General features: G+C 47.0%; 1 protein-coding gene across 12 annotated transcripts in view; it reads left to right on the top strand.

Annotated features, from left to right (window-relative positions):
• The first annotated feature begins 65 nt into the window (after positions 1-65).
• HSF2BP (heat shock transcription factor 2 binding protein) overlaps positions 66-21,086 on the top strand; it is an 87,452-nt gene continuing 66,431 nt past the window's right edge. For 4 of the 12 annotated variants that reach the window (XM_086334938.1, XM_086335160.1, XM_086334784.1 and 1 more), the window contains exons 1-4: positions 66-187; positions 983-1,237; positions 1,975-2,125; positions 18,896-18,999. In XM_086334938.1, coding sequence (XP_086191064.1) covers positions 1,202-1,237; positions 1,975-2,125; positions 18,896-18,999 — 291 coding nt within the window. In that variant the 5' untranslated portion in view covers positions 66-187; positions 983-1,201. Of the gene's footprint in view, positions 188-982; positions 1,357-1,974; positions 2,126-18,618; positions 18,785-18,895; positions 19,000-21,086 lie in introns of those variants that run through there. The other 8 variants (XM_086335000.1, XM_086334859.1, XM_086335350.1 and 5 more) reach the window with 6 other exon arrangements.

The raw sequence follows: 21,086 nt of genomic DNA on the forward strand, positions 1-21,086 counted from the left end.
GCTATGGCGCGTGCAGCGGCGCGCGGGCTGATGGCGTCACAAAGGCGCCGGCCGCCGCTCGCAGCGCGTTCTGGGAGCTAGCGCGGCTGCCTAGGCAGCCGGCTGAGCCGCGCATCCCTGGTTAGCTGCGCGCCTCTCCGCCTCTGCCGTCTCTCGGTAGCCAAAGCTCGTGGCCGTTGACGGCGAGGTTAGCCGGCGTTGCGTGTTGGCCGGGAAGAGTCCGATAGCCAGTTTTATGTGGTCTAGAATCTTTGCTCCCACTCCAGTAAATCCTGGTCCGATTGGCAGCTCTTTCCCGGGAGACGCGGCACCGAGTCTTGAATCGCTTTGGACTCCTTGGCCGCCAGGGCGGGGTGGAGGCTGGGGAGAGAGGCTGCCCTTGGGAATTTTGGCGGGATGTTGTGGGCAGCCCCCCTCGAGGGCCGCTCTGGTCTCAGCGACAGGCGACCCCCGGTGCCCAGGTCCCAGCCGCGAGGATTGGGGGCGTGATCTTGAGGTCCGCCCGCGGGCCTGGAGGGCACGCACGCTGGGCACTTGGCCGTGTCAGCTCGCGGCCGGCTTCAGACAGACGAAGTCCTAGTGGTACAGTAACTGGTACCTTTGAACGCATGGGCACTGTGCGAACTCAGTGGACGTGGAGGGGCAGCTGAATGGACTGGGCGATGTGTCCCAGCTTACGGTAGCCGTTTCAGTTACGTACCAGCGGACTGGACTAAGTGGGGTCGCAAAGAGTCGGACACGACTGAGCGACTGATCTGATCTGATCTGATCGAGGGCAGACCTCCCAAGCAGTCTGTTGTCAGAAAGCTTTGGCCTATGCTCATGGAGCTGGGAGCTGAGTGCGGGAGCCAGGCGGCCGGCTGCTGGTTCCCTTGAACCTGTCACCCCTTGGTCTGACATCCCTCGCCGAACGGGAAAGGCCCTATTCGATTTATTTCACCGGACACTTACGCGAGGGTCTCACTGTCCTTGTACTTTGCAGTTAACAAAGTTTACGAGTCTGGTTAAGCCAGAAGAGCCAAGGCGGGATCCCGCGGACCCACTCTGGGTCTTTCAGCCGAGAATGCTTCGACACCTGCGGGGCCTGAGCCTCGCGGCTCTCCGTACCTGACTTTCGGCGTGGACGCGTTCCCGCGCTTTCTGGCGTGAGGGTCAGAGGGCGTGCCGCCGCACAGGCGCTAGAGCGGAGGCGGCGGCAGTCATGAACGAGGCTGGTGGCGCTGAAGAGACCTGTCGGGTTAGTGCGGGCATCCAGGTCTCGGCCTGTGGGCTCTCCCGCTCCCCCACACCGCTCCTGGGTGCCGTCCAGTGTGCTCGGGAGGGCCCTGGGCGTCGTCCGCAGACAGCGTGCCTTGGGTAGGGGATGGCAACCCCTGCCTTGGAAAATTGTCCCAATCCTCGGGTGTGCGGGTCCAGGGGGCCGCACAGGGGGCGGTGGGCGTGCTCCTGTGATCCCCCGGGCCAGGCCGGGCCTGGCCGCCCGCGAGGCCCTGGCCGTGTTGGACCTGTCAGCCTTTGGTGCCCAGCTGTCGAGTTCAGATCCAGGTTGTGTCCGCGGTCCTGGGGTTCTTGAGAGTCACCTGGCTTCCCTGTTTCCCCGTTTCCCAGGGTTGTGGTCGGTACGAAGCAGGGCGGCCCATAAAGGGCCTGGCGCACCCAGTACACATCCATCCCGATGCCTTTCTCGCCTGATAGCTTGCTGCCGGAGCATTAAGAAAAAGTTGCCCGCGTTTTCTTTGGCGTTCTGGAATAGGGCCTTGTTGGCACTTTAAAAAAAACTGGCTCATAGTGTGAAAGCTGGGGCTTGAGCTCTCTGGATGTAATATACATAGAAAACAGTACATTAGGTAAAGACGTGCTTTGAAACTATTTTGAGCACACGAGGCCTTAAAGAAAAGGAAGCAAGCTGAGTTGGGCTGCTGGTTTTAGTCATCTGAGGAGACCTGTAATCTTGAGATCTGCTTGTTTTTCTAGCACATGGGAACTAAAGAAGAATTTGTTAAAGTCAGAAAGAAGGACCTTGAACGACTGACAACTGAAGTGATGCAAATACGGGACTTCTTACCCAGAATACTAAATGGGGAAGTACTGGAAACCTTCCAGAAATTAAAGATTGTAGAAAAAAGTGAGTCATATTTCATCTTCAGTAGTCACTGATGGTCACAGCAGTGTGTTTCAGCAGGTTTACCTTATGTAAATAACTGGGAAACTGGGAAGTGATTGTAAATAAACTTTAAGATACTGTTACAGTCTTTGTAATTACCTTTGGGAGAGTCAGATAAGACTTATAAGAAGGGGCAAAAGGCAAAGCACTCGCTCAGTCGTGTCCGACTCTTTGCGACCCCATGGACTGTATAGCCTACCAGGCTCCTCTGTCCGAGGGATTCTCCAGGCAAGAGTACTGGAGTGGGTTGCCATTTCCTTCTCCAGGAGATCTTCCCAACCCAGGGATCGAACCCGAGTTTCCCGCACTGCAGGCAGATGCTTTACCATCTGAGCCACCAGGGAAGCTCCATAAGAAGGGGAGGGGCCCACAAATGAGTAACTTGGCCTTGTGTAGGTTCCTGTTGGAGGAAGGGTTGCCAACTTTCTAGTATCTGTTCCTAGCTCTTTACCTTTTATCTTTGGCAGAAGGGTTTTATACTTTTATTATTTAAAAGCTCTGTTCTAAAAATTAAGTCCTTTCTTGTATACATACATACAATCTTATACAAGATCCTCTTATGCAAGGATCCTTCTTTGTAAAAGGATCTTGCCATTTAGCAACCTTGCATGGATTCAGGCGTGTTTAGAGGTACGGTCTCTCTCGGTGGAGGAACCGCTCAGTTCTAGCACCGATTTAAGTTGCTAGAACTTGTCAGTTCAGGTTCTGAGATTTGAGCTCAGCCATTGCGTCAGGTATTGGTCTAGAAGCCTCTGTTGGAGTTCTTGGGGGTGTTTTGGATTGATTCAGTTACTTTCCTGACAGAGGCTGAGTTACTGTTAAATCAGCTGTCAGTGGTTAAGGCTAACTTACCGTTACACTGACCATTTGCTATCACTACCTAGCCTCTAGAAGAGGTGTGTCTGGGGGCCACATCATATCGTTAGCTCTAGTCCAGACAAGAAGCTGTCTGGACTCAACAGTACATGTCTCTGGTTTGTGGAAGAGCATCTGGTCAAGGGGCTGGCATCCAGTTAGAAGCGAGAGTGCTATGTTCCCATGGGACCCTGCCTGTTTATTCTGCCTTAGGAGTCTTCAGATGCACCCTCCCTGGCCCGTGGTGTGCTCCGCGAGGCGGGCTCCTGCAGATTGCGTGCCTCTTACTTCCTTGCTGGTTGCCAGTGAAGACTCACTGAGAGAAGGAAGCCATGGGCAGGAGGAGTTGGGGGTGTTTCCTCCTGCTCCCTCCATAGCCGTGACCCTTGGCCAGGGGCCTCCTCCACGTTCCCAGCTCTCACCAGGCTGTAGGAACACTGTCCCCTCTCCTCCTTTCAGCTGGAGGCCTGCTGTCAGTCCCAGCTGCCTTACCATCCTTGTCGGGTCTCTGGCCCCTGCTCTGCCCTTTGTAGGTAGTCCTTTCCATAAAGTCCACAGCAGGGCTTCTTTGTTTCCGCCTGGGATGTTGCCAGGTATGCCCCCCATCACTGGTTACCGTAGCTCCAGGTCGCTGTCGACCGCACGTGCGTTCAGCAGCCTCAGAAGAGCAGTCAGTCATCTTGTGTGCCTGTGTCTTTAGGGAGGAGAGTGCTGACGAGCAGCTGAGGATGTTAGCCCGCTGGGTAGGTATACTCCTCACTGCAGATTAACACACTGGCATTCTGAAAAACACAGGAACTTCTCATGAGCTGGTTAGCACAAGTCAATTTTTGGAGATTAATTCTCTGTCAGAATCAAACTAGTGGTTACAAAAGCAAGGTCCGTAACTGCATCCGTGGTGACACGATCACAGGCAGACTTTAGGAGGTCTTGCCTCACGGCCCTCGGCCTCCCCAGCTGTGTCGTCACCTCCTTTCCCATCGGTCTTCTCAGTCTGCTCTGCAGGTTCGTCGTCCTCTGCAGCAGCTGTCCAGCTAGTGGAGGCGCTCAGGCTCTTCTGCCCTCACCGCATGGCCTCTCCGAGGGCAGTCTGCACACTGGTGGCTTCAGCTGCCATCTTGATGCCCGTGGCTCCTAGGCTTTCCTCTAGCCTCACCTCTTCTCCAGGGTCGGGGCCTGTTTCTAACTCATACTTGGCATTTCTTCTTACTTGTTTCACATTCACTTCAGATTCTAGTGTGATCGGCCTGCAGCCCTCAGGAAGGACCTGTGTTCTGACGAGGTCAGGTTACTGGCTGGTTGAGGTGAGGGGGACCACTCACTGCAGCAGAGGAACCGTGGGCCTCTTGCCACCAGAGGAAGAGACAAGTGTTGCTCTAGGATTTGGAACGGGGCGGAGTGTAGGTGGCATGCGGCGAGGCTGTGTTCTCATGGGCTCCACGTGGAGTAAGGCTGTGTGTGAAGGGGTCAGCACCGGGTCTCACCGCAGTGGCCCCAGGTCCTGTTTCCTTGGAAACTACAAAATGTAGATAGAAGAACATGAGGTCTAGGAACCTTTTATTTGAAGCCCTGCAGCCAGCTGGCTGTTCAGGCTGGGCTCCCTGTCACAGCAACTGCCATCCCACAGGCGAGTGCGTGTGTTTCCTCCTTCTCACCAGTATAAGTCCAAACAGCAGAAGTTCTGGTAGTCCGGGGTTTTACAGGATAAAACAAACCAGCCGCCACTGAAGGAGGGGTCATCATGACAGTTTCCTCTTGCAGCATGTCCTTGGTAGAAATATTGTTTGCTGTTAACTTGGCAGCCAGCTTTCTGTGTCTGTTCTCCAAGCCCAGCAGATTGCAGGACAGATTTTCACGTTCTCAGAGGGAGGCAGTGTTACTTTCTCACATCTGACGCGTGCTGTCCCTCCCCCACCCCCCGGACACTGGACTTTGGCAGCCTCCCCAGGGCACTGCCATCCAGAGACCTAGGATCTTCCTTGCTGCCCGCCTCTCCTCTCACTCTCCACTCCCCTTCCACCCCCTACCTGTCTCCCAGGGAGTCTTGTACTTTTTTCCTCGTGGATGCATCAAGAGTTCCTCAGCTGCCTCCACTGTCACTGCCACCACCCATGGCCTTTTGCCTGAATCCCTGCTTCCCAACAGCTGTCACTCGCTGCCACTCGCCAGTCCACTCTGAATACTGTAGCCTGATTGGTTTTTGACAATTCAGTTCAATTTTGTCATTCCCCTGCTTACATCAGTTATCATGGTTTCTCCTTGCTCTTCAGATAAAGACCAAAAAAATCAAACCCCCACCCAAAACCTCTCCCAGCTTAAACCTTAACACTGTACCACAGCTTGAAAGGCTTTGTGTTATTGGACTTAACCTCCTACACAGACTCACTTCTTATCTAACCGCCTAACTGTTATCTGTCTTCCTGTTAGATGCTCTCACAATATGCTGTACTTTTCCATCAGACAGTATGGTTTTAGCCCCCTCTTCCAGTGTAAGTTGGTATATTCTCTGAGCCTGGCTGATTCCTTGAGGAATCACATGAGCTGGAGCTCTGAGGAACAGGTCCCTCAGAGCCTGTCCAAGGATCGCAGGGCAGCAGCAGGAGCTGTGTAGCATGTGTTTATCCCCCATCTCCCTGGCCTGTGGTCCAGGGGAGCTCCTGGCTTTGTGTGCCTCCCATCTTAACCAGTGACAAGGGCAATGTGAAGATAGGAATGAGTGCCGGCAGGGAAGAAGGAGGGAGAAGCCACACACCTGACTTTAGGGCAGGTTTCTTTGGAGAACAGGTGTGGGTTTTGGATGCTTGGGATGGGCTCAGGCTGCACAGGCCAGCCAGGGAACTCAGGATGGCGTGATGGGTGTCAGGTCTGCCTTTCGCGTAGGAACTTAGTTTCCTGTGGGAGACTAGGCAAGTAGGTGGTAGAGGCTGGAATACTTCGGCAAGGGTATTGCCTGAGAATCTTTAGGGAACAGATGAGTATCGAGGGCAGAGGCAACATTAGAAGGAAAAGGGGAAGACTTTTTAGGCTAGGATGCAGCATGTATGAAAGTCACAAATGGGTGTGAGCAGGGTTGGGTGAGAGTTAAGCTCATTTTCCTGCTTGACAGGTGGAATAGAGGTTGGGGTAGTGCAGATGTCAGAAAATGTGAGCAGTTTATAGAAGACAAAATAATGATGGATTATTTTACGTTTGAAAGGAGAGGCAGATGGAAATGAGCACATGGAAATGGTATCTAAATAGTGATCAAAAGCACATTTTCAGGGGAATGATTTTGTATCTGAGTGTAGGACATGTTGAGGACTTGGTTGGCAGATGGAGAATTAATGTAGACTGCTAGTCAAGGAAGGTCTCAACTTTATGTGAGGGTATGGACTCTGCCTTGTGATAGAATGTGAGGGGAAGTGGTTGGTTGAGAGTAACTGGGGGCCAAGCGCAGCAGGAGGAATCTGAGGATGGAGTCCTCTGCAAGCTGCTGCTCACAAACGTCTACAGCGGGGGTGGCAGCGCTCACCTCGCTGCAGGCGTCGGGGTTGAAAGTGCCGTCCTCTTTGGCACGTGCTTGACCTAGGTGTGCCTGGGACGCCCTCCCTCAGGTGGAGGGGGCCCTGACTGTCCACGTAATGACTGTGGAGCTGCACAGTCCTCGCTGCGGGTGTGGCGGCTGGCTGCAGAGTCGCGCTCCGGTAGGGTGGGGTCAGCCCTTCTGGCTCCCCTGTGGCTCAGGGTCTGCTGTGCACAGAGGAAGTGAGCTCGCCCCTTCTCTCCCATCCCTCCCAGGCTTATTCTTCCCGCAGTGAAGGAGTTACTACCACATCAATGGGTGTCAACAATTTGTTTTAAACTGGGAGAGCCCTGCTTTTTTAAAATTAAAGTTTATGTAGTATGTGGTTGTTCAACCTGTAAAATAAATGGAGGTTGTATTTTATGCATAATTATTTGAAAAATTCAGTTTCGTAACACTTATTTTTAAAACCAGTGGGTACAGTGAAGGTGTTTTGATGAAAACAAGTGTACTACTAGAGATTTTGGAAGACAGTTGTAGTACTCAGTGTCCTATTTCTATTTTCATGCTGCTGGTTTTTTATTTTTGATCATACTGTGCAGCTTGTCGGATTGTGGTTCCTGGTGAGTGAAAGCTCAGAGTCCTTGCCACCAGACTGCCAGGAAATTCTCTCCAGTTTCACTTTTAATTTTGGTTGTTAAGTAGCAAGAAAAAGACAAATCTCAGAGGTGAGTTGCAAATGAGAAGGCTTTTAAACAGCTCACTTTGCAACATCAGGATGGTTTTCAATTAAACTGATCTTGAAGCTTGGAATCAGATGTTTCTCAATTAAGTCACAAAGTCTAATTTCTTGTCTTTCCTAGTTGACTGGTGTTCATTTTGGAGAGAGATGATGGAAAGGCCACTCAGCCTGTTGAAACTTTCATTGTCTTATAGAAAACACTCTCCAGATGCATTCTGTTGTACTTGAGATGCTAAACAGTAGGCTTTGAGGACAGCTTGCCATCTCAGTGGTGGTCTGTCAGAGTCATCCGAAGTATTTAATTTTACATGTGGACACCAGGTGTAAACTGCAGTCTCACTGCTGACATTTTAAAATTTGCAGCATTAGTTTTAACTTTATGAACTTCCTTGTTTAAATAAGTATGTTTAAATGCCAGCACTGTGAGCCAACTTGTTTTGTACATTGACTCTCAGCAGTGACTACAAAGGAGTGCAGCCATGATATACTGAAGAGTTATTTGACTAGTTTTTTAGCAGTGGAAAAAATAATTTTGTATGATTTAAAATCTGTACAGCAGCACCTTGCCTCTGAGCACAGCGCAGTAGCACTTGCTGTGGTGGGGGCGGTGCTGTATCATCTATGCTGTCTGTGTCTGTGTTACAAATAGCTGCCAGCCGCCTGTGCCAAACTGACCCAGTGCCTTTTATCGGAAAGACAGTTTTTCCCTCCTGTGCTAGTGTCTTTTGTCATGGTGGCTATTTATGTACGGGTCTGAGTCTCAGTTCTTTCTTAGTTTTATGATTTATTTTAAAATTATTTTTAGATATTACTATTTATTAGTTTTTGTGTTGATTTTCTACTTGGTAATGTTTTTACTCTAGCTCCCTGATGAAACTCTCATTACTTGCTTCTGGAACATACTGATCACAGTTATTTCAGAGTTTGAGTCTGATAAATCTACTCTCTGAATCACCTGTTGATCTGCTTATATTGTCTATTTTTCCTCTTGGTGGTCCTGGTAATTTTTTTTTTTTTAATTATTATTGATTAATGGAGTTTTTAAAAATGGAGTGTGTTGAGCCTCTGGAAAGTGATATTTTTCTCCAGCAAGGATTTTCCCCCCAGCTTCTCTCAGGATGGAGTCCGAGTAGATCACTGTAACCCAGTCGGATTGAGCTGGTTCACGGCTGGTTTGAGCTGGCCTGTTTCTAGTTCTTTCTCCTTCTTAGGGTTTTGCTTCTTCTAGGGGATGTAACTGAGCGCTTGAGTCATTTCTCAGAGTCCTTCTGTCCAGGAGGCCCTGACCTTCAGTTCTGATCTCTCCAGTGCCATAAGACTGCTGGTAGCTCTGTGTGGCCTCCTGGGCTCTCTCCATCGCACCCCCCACCTCCTCCCACCCCCACCCCCCACCCCCACTGCCTTCCTCTGTAGCCGCTCTACCCTTACATGCTACTGAGTGCCTGTGGGGTCTCAGCTGTCTCATAGCTCTGTGCTTGATTCCCTCTGCCTGGTGAGAAGCTCCTCCTGGCCTTGCTGCTTCTGCCTGTGCTGCTTTTGAGTGTGCAGGTGCCTGGGGAAGAGGGGCTGGAAGGCTGGGCTTGCTCCTTCAGTGCGCTCCCTCTCCTCTGGAGGGTCCTGGCTCTCAAGGCCTGTGTAGTGTGGTGACTCAGACACTTTGAAACAGCTTTTTGTGGTTTGTTCAGATTCTACTTCCTACTTGTTCTTAGAGGAAGATTGATCTGTTCAGTCACTGTGCTGGCTGGAAATGGAAGTTCTTCCATGTATGTTGTTATGATTTTTAAATTGTTACAAATACTTCGGGATGTCATACAGAAAATACAGGCTATGGAGACATTCTAAAGATACATGACAATTAAATGCAATACCTGAAGCTAGACTCGATGCTGTACCTTGAAGGAAAAAATGCCATAAAGGGCACTCTTAGGTCAAATGACAAAATTCTAATGTCCATGGTAGATTAGATAAAGGTATTAATTTGTCTGAAGTTGACAACTGTTTATACTGGGTGCCTAAGACAGTATCCCTATTGGAAAATATTCCCTGAAGTATTCAGAAGTAAAGAATTGTGCTAATGTAACTTACCCTTAACTGGCTGAAAAATACAGTGTGTATGTGTTTGTGTATGGTTCAAATGATGAGTGAATGTGGTGAAATGTTAACTGTAGGTAAGTCTGTGTAATGGGTACATGGATATTCTTTGTATTATTTTAATCCATGCAACATTTTGTAAGTTTGAAATTATTTCCAAATAAAACATTGAAAAAACATATTATAAAATGGAAATACTAATTAAATGTTTACAGAACCGTAAGCATTCCTGAGGTGCTTGGGTTCTTAGCCATGGGGTTTGGAAAGCACTGCACTCCATGATTTCTAAAGCATTTGTGGGGTTGTTTTGAGATTAATTTCCCAGGAGCTTGATATGAATAAGAGGAGGGACCTTTGTTTCTGTTCAGAGTAGAATTATTCTGGCTCAGAGAAATATGAACTAGAGAGAGAATCATTAGAGCACAGTCTAATCATTAAAGAGTGAGTGCCAAGAAGAGATGTCTTTTTAAAGCAGGATGATACATCACCACTTTCTGTTTTGGCTGTGCTGGGTCTTCACTGTGGCACGTGGGGTTCTCCAGTTGCAGTGCGCTGGCTTCTCTCGTTGTGTCCTGGGGGCTCCAGTGCAAGGCTCAGTAGTTGCCCCACAGCATGTGGGATCCTCGTTCCCTGACCTGAGATCAAACCCAAGTCTGTTGCATTGGAAGGCAGACTCTTAACCACTGGACCAGTACGGGAATCACCCCAAAAGAGATTTAATTTGATCAGAAGTTTATTATTCGCTTCCCTGATGGCTCAGCTGGTAAAGAATCTGCCTGCAGTGTGGGAGTCTTGGGTTCAATCCCTGGGTTGAGAAGATCCTCTGGAGAAGGGAATGGCAACCCACTCCAGTATTCTTGGCTGGAGAATCCCATAGACAGAGGAACCTGGTGAACTACAGTCCATGGGGTCGTAAAGAGTCAGACACAACTGAGTGACTAACACTTTCCTTTATTGTGGTCCAGATGAAGTATTAGCAGAATGTATCAAGTCCAAGTCCTGGCAGGAAACAGAAGATGTAAACAGAGTATCGTGAGGACAGACCAAGGTGGCCAGGTTTGGGGCACCAGGAGTTGGGAGGCAAAGGCCCAGGACCTGGAGGAGTGGGGCTCTGTGGCCTCCCAGAGAGCGGGCAGGTTGGCAGGACGGTGGGTGCTTGGCATGGCCACAGTCTCAGCTGCTTGAACCTGGCAGGGGCCATGTGGTGGGGAAGCAGATGTCCCAACCTGCCTCCTGTTTTTGTTTCCTGGGGGAGGCCCACTTTCCAAATTCAACAGGAATCCATAAGCAAGGGAGGCTGGTTGCTATGGATGTTGACTTCAAGCCTCTTACCTGTTGGGCCAGAGCAGGTTGGAGAGATCTGAAGGGCACATGGGGACTGTCCAGAATACACGGAATGGGAAAGGAGAAAATTGACTGTTCGGGGCTTATGGGCTGAGGAGCAGACAGCTAGCCAAGGTGGAAGCGGTAGAGACGTGTAGTTGTTCAGTTGCTCAGTTGTGTCTGACTCTGCAACCCCATAGACGGCAGCATGCCAGGCCCCCTTGTCCTCCACTATCTCCCAGAGCTTGCTCAGATTCTTGTCCATTGAGTTGGTGATGCCATCCAACCATCTCATCCTCTGTTGCCCCTTTCTCCTCCTGCCCTCAGTCTTTCCCAGCATCAGAGTCTTTTCCAATGAGTCAGCTCTTCTCATCAGGTGGCCAAAGTATTGGAGTCTCTGCATCAGTCCTTCCAAGGAATATTCAGGGTTGATTTCCTTTAGGGTTGACTGATTTGATCTCCTTGCAGTCCAAGGGACTCTCAAGAGTCTTCTCTAGCACCACAGTTTGAAAGTATTAATTCTTCAGCAATCAGTCTTATTTATGGTCCAATTGTCACATCTGTATGTGACTACTGGAGAAACCATCAGTTCAGTTCAGTCGCTCAGTCGTGTCTGACTCTTTGCAACCCCATGAACTGCAGCACGCCAGCCTCCCTGTCCATCACCAACTCCTGGAGTTCACTCAAACTCATGTCCATCGAGTCGGTGATGCCATCCAGCCATCTCGTCCTCTGTCGTCCCCTTCTCCTCCTGCCCCCAATCCCTCCCAACATCAGGGTCTTTTCCAATGAGTCAACTCTTCACATGAGGTGGCCAAAGTATTGGAGTTTCAGCTTCAGCATCAGTCCTTCCAATGAACACCCAGGATGGATCTCCTTTAGGATGGACTGGTTGTATCTCCTTGCAGTCCAAGGGACTCTCAAGAGTCTTCTCCAACACCACAGTTCAAAAGCATCAATTCTTTGACACTCAGCTTTCTTCACAGTCCAACTCTCACATCCATACATGACCACTGGAAAAACCATAGCCTCGACTAGACGAACCTTTGTTGGCAAAGTAATATCTCTGCTTTTCAATATACTATCTAGGTTGGTCATAACTTTCCTTCCAAGGAATAAGCATCTTTTAATTTCATGGCTGCAGTCACCACCTGCAGTGATTTTGGAGCCCCCAAAAATAAAGTCTGACATTGTTTCCACTGTTTCCCCATCTATTTGCCATAAAGTGATGGGACCGGATGCCATGATCTTAGTTTTCTGAATGTTGAGCTTTAAGCCAACTTTTTCACTCTCCTCTTTCACTTTCATCAAGAGGCTTTTTAGTTCCTCTTCACTTTCTGCCATAAGGGTGGTGTCATCTGCATATCTGAGGTTACTGATATTTCTCCTGGCAATCTTGATTCCAGCTTGTGCTTCTTCCAGCCCAGCGTTTCTCATGATGTACTCTGCATATAAGTTAAATAAGCAGGGTGACAATATACAGCCTTGGTGTACTCCTTTTCCTATTTGAAACTAGTCTATTGTTCCATGTCCAGTTCTAACTGTTGCTTGCTTCCTGACCTGCATACAGATTTCTCAAGAGGCAGGTCAGGTAGTCTGGTATTCCCATCTCTTTCAGAATTTTCCACAGTTTATTGTGATCCACACAGTCAGAGGCTTTGGCATAGTCAGTAAAGCAGAAATAGATGTTTTTCTGGAAATCTCTTTTTCGATGATCCAGCAGATGTTGGCAATTTGATCTCTGGTTCCTCTACTTTAAAACCAGCTTGAACATCTGGAAGTTCACGGTTCACGTATTGCTGAAGCCTGGCTTGGAGAATTTTGAGCATTACTTTACTAGCGTGTGAGATGAGTGCAATTGTGCAGTAGTTTGAGCATTCTTTGGCATTGCCTTTCTTTGGGATTGGAATGAAAACTGACATTTTCCAGTCCTGTGGCCACTACTGAGTTTTCCAAATTTGCTGGCATATTGAGTGTAGCACTTTCACAGCATCATCTTTCAGGATTTGAAATAGCTCAACTGGAATTCCATCACCTCCCCTAGCTTTGTTCGTAGTGATGCTTTCTAAGGCCCACTTGACTTCACATTCCAGGATGTCTGGCTCTAGGTCAGTGATCACACCATCGTGATTATCTGGGTCGTGAAGCTCTTTTTTGTACAGTTCTTTTGTGTATTCTTGCCACCTCTTCTTAATATCTTCTGCTTCTGTTAGGTCCATACCATTTCTGTCCTTTATTGAGCCCATTTTTGCATGAAATGTTCCCTTGGTATCTCTGATTTTCTTGAAGAGATCTCTCGTCTTTCCCATCCTCTATTTCTTTGCATTGATCGCTGAAGAAGGCTTTCTTGTCTTTCCTTGCTCTTCTTTGGAACTCTGCATTCAGATGCTTATATCTTTCCTTTTCTCTTGTTTTTCACTTCTCTTCTTTTCACAGCTATTTGTAAGGCCTCCTCAGACAGCCATTTTGCTGTTTTGCATTTGTTTTCCGTGGGGATGGTCTTGATCTCTGTCTCCTTTACAGTGTCATGAACCTCATTCCATAGTTCATCAGGCACTCTATCTATCAGATCTAGGCCCTTAAATCTATTTCTCACTTCCACTGTATAACCATAAGGGATTTGATTTAGGTCATACCTGAATGGTCTAGTGGTTTTCTCCACTTCAATTTAAGTCTGAATTTGGCAATAAGGAGTTCATGATCTGAGCCACAGTCAGCTCCTGGTCTTGTTTTTGCTGACTGTATAGAGCTTCTCCATCTTTGGCTGCAAAGAATATAATCAGTCTGATTTTGATGTTGACCATCTGTTGATGTCCATGTGTAGAGTTTTCTCTTGTGTTGTTGGAAGGAGTGTTTGTTATGACTAGTGCTTTCTCTTGACAAAACTCTATTAGACTTTGCCCTGCTTCATTCTGCACTCCAAGGCCAAATTTGCCTGTTACTAGAGGTGTTGCTTGACTTCCTACTTTTACATTCCAGTCCCCTATAATGAAAAGGACATCTTTTTGGGTGTTAGTTCTAAAAGGTCTTGTAGGTCTTCATAGAACTGTTCAACTTCAGCTTCTTCAGCGTTACTGGTTGGGGCATGGACTTGGATTACTGTGATATTGAATGGTTTGCCTTGGAAACGAACAGAGATAATTCTGTCGTTTTTGAGATTGCATCCAAGTACTGCATTTTGGACTCTTTTGTTGACCATGATGGCCACTCCATTTCTTCTGAGGGATTCCTGCCCGCAGTAGTAGATATAATGGTCATCTGAGTTAAATTCACCCATTCCAGTCCATTTTAGTTCACTGATTCCTAGAATGTCGAACTCCTGTTTGACCACTTCCAATTTGCCTGGATTCGTGGACCTAACATTCCAGGTTCCTATGCAATATTGCTTTTTACAGCATTGGACCTTGCTTCTGTCACCAGTCACATCCACAACTGAGTATTGTTTTTGCTTTGGCTCCATCCCTTCATTCTTTCTGGAGTTATTTCTCCACTGATCTCCAGTAGCATATTGGGCACCTGCCGACCCAGGGAGTTCCCCTTTCAGTATCCTATCATTTTGCGTTTTCATACTGTTCATGGGGTTCTCAAGGTAAGAATACTGAAGTGGTTTGCCATTCCCTTCTCCAGTGGACCACATTCTGTCAGACCTCTCCACCATGACCCGCCATCTTGGGTGGCCCCACACGGCATGGCTTAGTTTCATTGAGTTAGACAAGGCTGTGGTCCGTGTGATCAGATTGGCTAGTTTTCTGTGGTTATGGTTTCAGTGTGTCTGCCCTCTGATGCCCTCTGGCAACACCTACCGTCTTTCTTGTAGCTTTGACTACACAGACCTTTGCTGGCAAAATGATGTCTCTGCTTTTTAATATTCCGTCTAGGTTTGTCATAGCTTTTCTTCCAAGGAGCAATCATCTTTTAATTTCATGGCTGCAGTTACTGTCTGCAGTGATTTTGGAGCCCAAGAAAATAAAATCTGTCACTGTTTCCACTTTTCCCCCATCTACTTGCCATGAAGTGATGGATGCCATGGTCTTAGTTTTTTGAATGTTGAGTTTTTTAAGCTGGCTTTTTTTCACTCTCCTCTTTCACCTTCATCAAGAGGCTCTTTAGTTCTTCTCTGCTTTCAAACCACTCCTGACTACCCAGTTGTTAACATACTTTATGCTAATAAATGAAAAGCAAAAGTCCCTAACTCTTTGCTTAGGGAAGTACTTTATTAGAATTCATGTGAGTTCAACAAGATTGATCTTAGTTTTTTGGTGATAGAATTAAGTTGATATTCAATCAGGTAGGTATTCATTGTATGCTGGGTATTTGTTAAGCTCTGCTAGGTGACCTGGGGATATACACAGGATAAAGTCAGATCCTGTCCCTTGGTAAATTCACAGGTAGACTGAGGAGCTCCTGCGTGGAGATGTGAAAAGATAGCGCCAAGTACGGTGGCGGCACCAGCCCAGGAGAGAGTTGTATTAGTCACGTCTTCTTCTTAGGAAACAGTGCTCCAGTGGCCTTTACGTTAGAAAAAGCAGCAGATTTTTGGCAGTGCAGGAAGAAAAAAAATGCTACTTCCATATTCTTGTTCCAGCTCTCCTCCCCTACTCCTTTTGGTTTGTTTAAAAAATTAGACAGCTAATTAAAGTGTTGTTTGGCTAGAAATGCATTTAAAATCTTTAACTGAGGGTTTTTTTTTTTTTAAATGAATCCTAGTATATTCTCATTTTTTCACTTTTTCAACTTAAATATTTTGACAGGCTGATTAGGTTAAAATGAGGTCTTTAGAATAAGTCCTAGCCCAGTGTGACTGGTATCCTTATTAAAAGAGGAAAGCTGGACACCGAGGTCGGCGTACACGGAGGGAAGGTGGAGTGAAGAGATGGGGAGGCAGGCGGGATTCTGCTGCCACAACCCAGGGCTGCCTGGACCACCAGCAGGTGGGAGGGGCGGGGAAGGGTCCTTTCTCCACAAGTTTCAGAGCAAGTGTGTCCCTGCTGACACCTCAGTTCTGAGCTGCAGCCTGCAGAACAACGTGAGGATGCATTTCTGGTCTAAGCCACCCAGTCTGTGGGCTTTGTTAGGGTAGGTCTAGGGAACTAATAGACCATCCAGATCTTGGCTCATGTAAGGATGGACTCTTACTATGAGACAACATGGTGTCTGACTCTTTGCAACCCCATGGACTGTAGCCTGTTTGTATCTTTCCTGTGGATAAGTTGATAGTCATTCTCATGTTATTAAAGCTATCAAAGAAGAATTCTGAGTTTCTGAAGATAAATAGATGTTGAACTGGCCCGTGAGTTAGGTTGTTTCTATGTCAGTTGTCTTGGCCATCCTTTTACTCAGTTAAGGGTTAGCAGGTTTTTATTCCTTCATTTTGCATGCTAAAGCTTAGCAGTTGAAATCCAATCTAAGCTGGGTGGCAGCCTCTTTCGTGTTCTAATACTGAGACTGGGTAAGGTCATGTCTTGACCATAACGTACTGTTGTTTAGTCTCTAAGTCATGTCCAACTCTTTGCAACCCCATGGACTGTAGCCTGCCAGGCTCCTCTGTCCATGGGGTTTCCCAGGCAAGAATATTGGTTCAAATGAGGGTTTGAACCCTCGTCTCCTGCATTGGCAGGCAAATTCTTAACCACTGAGCCACCAGGGAAGACCATATAATGCACTGTATGTATTAGTGTATTATTTCTGTCTTTGATTTAAAAAAAAAAAAAAAAACTGTAGGAGAATGAGACATAAAATAGCCAAGCTTTTTCTCTATTCAAGGATTAGCAGAAGACTCTGGTGGCTTAGACGGTAAAGTGTCTGTCTACAATGTCAGAGACCTGGTTTTGATCCCTGGGTTGGGAAGATTCCCTGGGGAAGGAAATGGCAACCCACCCCAGTACTCTTGCCTTGAAAAATCCCATGGACAGAGGAGCTTGGTGCAGGCTACTACCCATTGGGTCGCAGAGTCGGGCATGACTGAGTGACTTCACTTTCGTGTAAAGAAGTAAAGTTCGTTTACGTGACAAATATTTATAAAGTGCCACTAGGTGCCATGTCCTAGGCATGTCGCACATGTTCTAAGTATGTGGGATTATCAGCACACAGGAGGATGCATGCCCACCTGCTTTAGGGGCCAAACTGAACAAGTGAGTTTTGTCAGGAGGTGGCGGCAGTGCTCCAGTCTGGCCACCAGGTGGCAGCCTCCTCCTGAGAGCTGGGAGTGGGTGGCAGCCCTGACACAGCCTTTGAATACTGTGGGGTGGAATGGGACGGTTTAACCTCATCCTTTTGTTGTGTTAACCTACAGTAAGGTCATTAGCAGTTATGTGGAGTGAGAGATTATGACGTTATTGTAAAGAGTCTTCTGGGTGGTCTTAATTCCTCCATAGTTTTACACGTAAGACTTGTAGGAGTGTGATTTCCTATTTTCTTTACAGTGTTTGAGAAATGTACAGTTTAGTAATAGAAGAAAACATTAAAAGTTAACTGCAAAGAAAAAGTTTTATGCTATTAATAATTTTGTCTCAGTTTTTTTTTTAATTTTTTTTTGTCTGCGACCATTTGTAGTTCACATTTCATTCATAATTATTTATGTTTTCGTTTAACATCGTTACAGAACGCAGATATGTAGTTTTCAAAACATAGCACTTGTTCAGTATAGTTGGTTTCTTGGGTGGCCGGGACTAGTGGGACAAAATAAAGATTTCCAGTGCAAGTCATATTGCGCGTGGTACATCCTGAAATGGCAGAAGAGAGACCTGATGTGAAGGAGAAGAAGGGGTCCCACGCTGCTTCACCCGTTTCTAAGAAACTCATTTTAAGAGAAGCTTTGCCAGCGGCTTCACAATCATTAACTGAATATCTAGCTTTAGGTCTCAATCTCCTGCTCTGGCAAAGGATCTCTGTAAAACGTAATGAAAGTGTCAGTTGCTCAGTCGTGTCTGACTCTGTGACCCCATGACTCTGTGACTGGAAATGGCAACCTACTCCAGTATTCTTACTTGGAAAATTCCATGGACAGAGGAGCCTGGTGGGCTGCAGTTCATGGGGTCGCAAAGAGTCAGACAGAACTGAGCAATTTCCACTCCCAGGGAATTCTGATGTGCTGTAAAGTCTGAGAATCAATGTCCCGAAGTGTTCCTACTTCAGTGAGTTAACACCAGTAGCTCTGAGCACACGTCCACTCAGGTCTTGGTATATGTTAGCTTTGAAACGTGGTATCTTAGTCTTTGGGATCAAGGCACTTAAAGCTTTTTTTGTTTTTTAAATGGTAAACGCTTTAATAATAGACTGTTTTCATAGGCAACCAATTAGCAGACTAATGAGCCATTTAAATTTCTGTACTTAAAACCAGTATTCAAGAAAGGTGAACCCCAAATGCAGCCTCGTACTGACGACCGCGGCTATGCACAGATGTCAGTGAGCATGCCATGAGCACTCTGCTGTGTGCCAGTGAGGCGAGACCCCCCACCCTGAGCTCTGGGCCCTGGCAAACAGAGATCAGTGATTGTTCACCGGAGGCACTTAAAACTTGGAGTTACCTTTTTTCTTGGCTTTCAGAATGTCAGTGTTTCTGTAGCATACTATTTTTTATTTAAACGTGATTATCTGGTTGATAATTCATGAATTCATGAATTCAGATTCATGAACATGGACGTCTTTTGGGAATTTTGTTGGCCATGTGACTCATTGTCTGGGCGAGTGCGGTGGCGAGGAAGCGTGCCCTCCTCCTCGCCTCTCACTGTGGCCTTTTCTCTTCTCGTCTCTGTGGCTGTTGCCTCACTGCTCCATTGACAACGGCGGCAGCTGTTGTCGGGGAGCCAGTCTGCCAGCGGGTGAGACGAGCGTGTGAATCAGCCCGGCTGGCACCATCTCCTTGCTGAACCGCCTTCTGCTTTTTATGGAGCACATAGGAGTGTGTGCCACGAGACAGTCGGGCTGCCCAGCCCTGCCTGCACTCCTTTAAACAACACACTTTCCTAGAACCTTGAGTGCAAGTCTGGTGGTGAAACGAAGTCTTTAAAAAAAGCAGAAAACAAAGGTGGTTTCTGCTATGGGCAAAAAGGTGACAAAAACTCAAAAAGCCGGACGTTAGAATGTTGGTTATCCCAGCACTGGTTATGTGAGTAATCCTACCTAAGAAATCAGGCTTTCCTAAGAGAAAATTAAGCAAAATGCATGGTCAGGAGAGATCAGTGACTTGAAATACTGAGTATTCTTGTGTCTCTTGTAGATCTGGAGAGGAAGGAGCAGGAGTTAGAGCAACTGAGGATGGACTGTGAGCACTTCAGAGCCCGCCTGGAGTCCGTGCAAGCGGACAGCGTGAGGGAGAAGAAGGTACAATGCTCACCAGGCCACGGGAAGCGCCCGCGCCATGCTTGTGGCCACAGTCTAGCCCTTATGCCTCAAGACACTGTATTTTTAAATGTATTTATTCTGAATGGTTTGGAAAACAGTTGATCATTTGGATTTGACAATGATTTAACATGGAGGCTGTTTACTTGGTGCCTTTTGATAGTCAATTACTGTTAATTTCTGTGTTAAAAGACCAATGCATGTCATTAAAATTCATAATATAATAATCCTGAAAAAATCATGAGGTAATGATTTGTAATTAGGGTTAGATTTATAAATAGAAACATCTGTAATTAGGAGGTCACTTCTGATATTTTGGAAATAACCAATTGCATTTCATTTTAATATTTGGGGAGACATAATATTTCTTAAAAGCTATGCATATTCTTTTCATGGAATAAGTTATTTCCTCTTCTATAAAGCTAGAGCTGTTGGGCACTTCTGCTGAAATTTGGGGCTTGATTGTGTTTTTATTTTTGGACAGCACGGTAGAAACTCGTGGCAGTGTCCAGGGCGTGCTGCTGCCCGTGTTACCTGTATGCTGGGAGGTGTTGTGACTGCCGCGCTGCTCACTGGTTTCTGCAGCACAGCTGGGTCAGCAAGTGCTGTGAACCTGGAGAGATGCTTGGAGCCTGGCTAGATCCCACCGCCCATGTGCTCAGCTCTGTTTCACACCTCCTCCTTGTGTGGACGAGTTCTGAGTGTTTGTGGCCAAAGTGGAGGGTTCCCCAAACTGGTGGATTTTGTATAGACTTCATTTTTTCCCCACAGCGCTTAATTGCTTATTTATCAAGAATAACTGTTCCTTAGCCCAGATATTCATGATTTCATAGTTAAGGAATACAGGTAAGTGACAAACTTGCGTGGAACTCAACCCGGAGACATTGCTTACATTCCAGAATCACATTGCACTCTGAAAGACTGCAGCCTTCCTCGTTGCTGCAAACTCTTTTATGGATTGTCTGTAGAAATTTCTGCATGTGCCTTCTTTTGTGATTCAGCCTAAGCAAGCTTACAGAAAGCTGCAACTCCCAGGGGTACAGTGAGTGCTCCAGCAATGTGAGATCGAAGATGCTTGGCCAGAGGACCATGCGTCTGAAGTTTTCGTCAAAGAACTGGGAGCCCTGGTAGCTTTTCTCCTTGATTGCTCAATGATGACATCCTTCCAGACTGATAGAGTTTAATATCAAGCAAGTAGGGAGGATCAGGGAAAGAGTTTCAGTCTCAGAACTGTTAGGTCGTGTGTCACTTAGCGAAAGCTGACATTTTGGCTCAGTCATACTCGGTTTAGATCATGATAGACTAAGATGGGTACATGATTAATTTGTCTGGACCTAAAAGTTTCATTGTCTAAAAGAAGTTGACCTGCAGGCAAGAAGGAATTGGATAAATGTGAACAATGCAATCCACTGATTCAGTACTCCTTGAAATGCCGGGACATCTTTGCTAAGGCTGAAGCTTAAATTGGGCAGAATCTTAGATTTCTTGTTTCTTAAATTAATAAGCATAGGAAAAAATTCATGTTTTGCTGGCATTTTAGATGTTACGCTAAAAGTAAGCCACCCTGGGAAAGTGCCAGAATAAAGGACAAATGGCTGCAGTGAAGTAGTGTCAGGTCACAGCATGGTTCTGCCCAGACACTTTGACCTTAGTTAAAATGTGGGCATATTTTAGGTTAAACTATTTCCAGTTAAGTTTCCTGTTTAATAGTCCCTCCTGTTTAACATGGGTGGGAGGCCCTGCGAGTGTTCTGTGACAGGGCTTGTCTCTTCCTGCTGTAGGGAGCTGGCCGCTGCCTTTTCTGCCCAGGGCTGAACAGATCGTGTGGCTAGACTCTGCAGGCTTATTTTAGAGTTGAGGAACCAGGAAAGAATGCAGGACTGGATCCTGAATTAGAGCGTTGCTAGTAAGACTTCAGTCTGGGGAAAAGTCATGGGGAGAATGCAGATGGCACTCAAACCAGCATGTAAGGAAAGACCAGAAGTCAGAGTGTGGACTCAGAATTCTAAAGACGTGCGCTGACCCCCAGAACTCAGTCCCAGGGACCAGCACAGGTTGGCTCCTGCCCC

Source organism: Bos grunniens, chromosome 1 (genome assembly GCF_055505025.1).
Source record: "Bos grunniens cultivar Pamir isolate PY7600 chromosome 1, Bosgru_T2T1.0, whole genome shotgun sequence".
Taxonomy (NCBI): Eukaryota; Metazoa; Chordata; class Mammalia; order Artiodactyla; family Bovidae; genus Bos; species Bos grunniens.